At 35.7% G+C, this 4346-nt stretch overlaps 1 protein-coding gene across 1 annotated transcript; it reads right to left on the bottom strand.

Moving 5' to 3' along the window:
- Positions 1-4: 4 nt before the first annotated feature.
- Positions 5-2975, bottom strand: LOC136067017 (G-type lectin S-receptor-like serine/threonine-protein kinase CES101; the record flags this gene model as incomplete). Its single annotated transcript, XM_065772229.1, has 3 exons — positions 5-93; positions 1509-2238; positions 2523-2975. Coding segments are annotated over 3 exons (1272 nt in total), but the record flags the coding sequence as incomplete, so codon positions are not given.
- Positions 2976-4346: the final 1371 nt, after the last annotated feature.

Below are 4346 nucleotides of genomic sequence, written 5' to 3'. Positions count from 1 at the left end.
GAAATTTTATCCATACAAAATAGTATAACAATGCCAGTATGAATAGTCCTCCTATTATTGCAGTGATGATACACAGGAATAATACTTGCAATCCTGCAGCATGAACAGAGAAAAGTAGAGCTTTTATTGATTATGCTCAATGCTTACATTAACTCAGATAAGAAAGGGGTATGTGTGGGACTTACAAAATCTACAACAAAATTAAATATCAACTTCAAAGCCAAATTAAGTCAAATGAAATCCTTGTTTTGAATTTAAATTAGTAAATCAGAACATAACTATGGCAAATTAAATTTGATGGAGAGTTAAACCAGTGGCTCTGTCCATTGTGCAAGCAAGATAAATGGAAATGGTTGAATGTATCACACTCACTTTATTAAATAACTCAATTTAGTCTCCTACATGAACACATCTCGTTAGCCTCAGCCAATTTCGTGGAACTTATATCAGAGTGTGTCATCATAGAAAGTATCTATTTGAAGATGTACAAATTCGGATTAATAATTGAACTTTTAAGTAAACCGACTGCTTTTACTGGGAACTGCAATTCAAGAACGAGAATGTGTAAAAGCCTCTTCTACCAACTATTAGCTCATTGAATCTATCAACTGTATTGGCTAGGAACCCTATCTTGACACTAGGCAGCATTGCATGTGTATGAAAAGAAAAAAAATATAGATGTTACCAAGTAACGAATCTAAAATGTACAAAGAGGCATATAATAATGATTCTTCTGAACATTTTTACAGTAAATCAAGGTGAGGTTGTTATGAGGAAGACCAAAATAGTTTGCATATCTAATTAAGAAATGTGTGACAGACCAATCACTCAGACAAGTGTTATACATAATGTAATGTGGAGCACAATTAAATAAAGATGCTTCTAGGCTGAAGATATCAGTGAATACTTTTTGAGTACATTTCAAATTATCTTTTGGCAGGCCTTAGCTAGAGAAATCATGCTTACCCATGGCAGAGAAATGACTTTTGACACACTTTCACAAATCTGACACAAGTCCTACCTCCCAGCCCCTTGGCAACATGTACTAAAAACTGTTAAGGCAACTGGTCAAGACATAAATTTCCTTATAATAGATTTCATCAATTTCTATGCTCTCAATAATTAGATAAAAGATTACAATTTACAGTTTAATAGAATTTCATTTATAAATTAACTATGCAAAAATTCAATTAAAATTTATTAATCTATAATTGAACTAAACTTTATCGTAACTTCAAGTAGGATCCAAAAACTGAACAAAATATTGTCATAAAATGAGAGTTTAGATAAGTATAAAATTTATCAATATGACTTGATGTTTTAAAATTCATAATATTTAATAAGAGCAAAGGCCCTAACATAACTTTTATCTTTTGAGAATAATATATCTAAGGCATCAAATCTGTATTCGTTAAGTAAGCTTACCTTATAAGCTTTTATACTTCTATCATTTTACTTGTTAACTATCATTTTCCCCTTTATAAGCTTTGACAATGATGCAGACTTACCTTTGGATTCAAAATCAAAAGGTGATTGGCGGAAGTATATATATCGGTAATCATCTGAATTTTTCTTCACGAAATTTTGCCAGTAATGGCTCCAAATCTCGCAGGCAGTCTCATCATCATTTGTTGAAGCATACGCATTACATGAACAATAATTCATGCACATGGCCTTACAGTCATTTAAAGTAAGTTTATCCCCTTCGTTGAACTTGAATCCACTCTGCAACATGATGCCTTTTCCAGCTGTGAACCCTTTGCCCGCAAAACACTCTTCATACTTTCGCCCAAAGCACCCATCACGGAAGGATGGACGTTCGCATTTGAGAAATACTTTTAGTGCTTCATTCGTAGTCATACCCCAGAGTGCCCCCGATGTATCTAATGACAACCTTTGGAATGAGATGACATCTTTATATACAAAATACTTGAAGTACTTTTCTTTCTCTTCTGATTGGTAGCTAAAATGGTAGTACACATCATTTGATAACACCTGTGGCAAGTTGAAACTAGAATTTTGCCAAAGGCCACTAACCCAGTAGATTTCTCCTTGCCACCAGATGATCAATTGTTTTGTATTGTTGGGGTCCATCCCAAGTTTGAAAGAGCCTGCGGCAGGATCTCCCTCAGTTGACCATGATGTTAGAGACCAACGATGCCCAGTTTTTGTATTAATTCCAATTTTCATCCCTGGCAGAAGTGTATCAGTTGGATGGTCAAAGCTCTGCCACAAAACCTGTGTAAGAAAATAGTGCACGGATGGATGAACATATATAGTACCAAAAATTACCAGCTTGAACTTAACAAAAAGGACATAGTAAATTCAGCTGCTTACAATTCAAAGCTGATGACAACAAAGAGAATAAAAATAAACATGAAAACATGCTTATGATAAGGCTAGGTGGGAAGGTCCTCAATTAAAAATTGAAGACAGCGAAGTTTCCTAACTGCCATGGACTTGTAAAACCTAATTGTTTAAGAAATTTGAATAAATTGACAAAACATGCTATTACCAACAACCTGCTTTATAGATCCATCTGAATTCAGCTCGTGTACGACAAAATTGCCCGAATCTAGCAGAGTAGCACTTGCGTTGTTCACTAATGTAGCCGAAAAGAGTACAATTTCCACTCCACCATCGTGTAAGATTTTCAAGTGGCCATCATTACCGATTGTAAGAATTCCAGATTTGTCCAAGACTGGGGTGTTCCAATTTGCGACCCACACTGGCTTCTCAGCTGCTCTCGAGGACCCTAGATTATCTTGTTCATTCCATATGCCTCTTGTGGAGGGGTTTCTTCCATAATCTGCAACCCACAATAGCTTCCAATCTGTGGCGGCATTTCCTACATCCGCTTGTTTATGCCATATTCCTACATAACGTTTTCTTCCACTACCACTAAAGAATCCTAACTTCTTTTTTAAGAAGCCAAATACTGACCATCTTTGAGCTGTTGGCCTTGTACTAATGTATTACTTTCGGAATAGGCAGCCTCTATGAACCATGTGAAATAGTAAATAAAGAGAAGATTTACTACTATGTTAGCCATTGGAGGACAGGGCAGAGGAAGCAATGTTGTAATAAATCACATATCAAAGGAAAAAGAAAGAACTCATTTAATGAGCATGGCACTCCATGGGTCCAGCCCACATGCTTTTGTCAAGAACTCATTTAATGAGCATGGCACTCCATGACTTGTGAGAAGTCTGACTTTTCTTAGTGAGGAGTGAGCAAAGAGTTGAAGACAAAAGAAAAGAAAGAAGCAAAAGGCAAGAGTGCCTATGCAGAGGTGAAGAAAAGAGATTTGGTTGAAGTAAAGTCAAAGAAAGTGGTTTGTATTGATTGTGATTTGATGAGAAGACTGTGAAAGGAAGAAAAGAAGAAAAGGTGAAAGAAATAAAAGGGAGAGGTTTCGGCCATTTGGGGCAGAGGGGAAAAAAGAAGTGAAGTCCCAAAAGTGTGAGGACTGATGCGTGAGCAAGAGCAAGTAGAAAGAGAAGAGAAAAATAGAGTGTGAAAAAATACACAGTAAGAAAAAGAGTAATAAGTGAAAAGAAAAATGAGTGTTTTTTTTTACTCAAATTGTATCTCTAAGTGTTGTAATCTCTATTTAATATAGTGAAATTATTCGGAGTTTGTCCCATGGTTTTTCCCTTCAAGGAGAAAGGGTTTCCACGTAAATCTTTGTGTTATTGTGTAGTTGTACTTCCGCTGTACTTGCTGAAATTTATTCACTGTTATATAGTGTTAAATGTATTATTAGCAACGCAATGTGTTATACTATGTTGTGTATGCTATAATAGATACGGAAGTTTGAAGCATAGAATAAGAAAACTGAGAACACGAGGATTACGTGATTCAGCCTTGACGGCCTACATCCACGGAAGAATCCCTTAAGGGCTACATCTTTATTGTATAAGAGTGTAGTATAATAACTTGTGTTATAATGAACCATAACATGAGTATATATAAGCGACTAAACCCTAAACTACTAGTACAAGCAAGAATGGGTTTGGTCTTATTATATTGAGCTAATATGTCTAATATATATCTCTAACATCCTCCCTCAAACTCAAGACGGAAGCTTGATGAAGGCTTGAGGTTAAATAAGTAGGAGAAGGTCACTTGGAGATGCCTTCAAATTCGCCTTTGAAGAAACCATAATGTAGAATATGCCAATTGACTAATTGCAGAGCTTCAAATGAAGAAACAGAGTTCAAAATTAGAATCTACGCGAAAAACTGAGTAAGATATGCTTTTTTGGAAATTTTGACTTTGGTCAAAGGTCAACGTAAAAGTCAAAGTCAACGAGGCCTAGTCAAAGTCAACGGTCAGTGCTCACG

This window comes from Quercus suber, unplaced genomic scaffold (assembly GCF_002906115.3).
Source record: "Quercus suber isolate HL8 unplaced genomic scaffold, Cork oak 2.0 scaffold_55, whole genome shotgun sequence".
Classification (NCBI taxonomy): domain Eukaryota; kingdom Viridiplantae; phylum Streptophyta; class Magnoliopsida; order Fagales; family Fagaceae; genus Quercus; species Quercus suber.
Note: the sequence above shows the minus strand (reverse complement) of the source record. Positions and strands in the feature narration are given on the sequence as shown.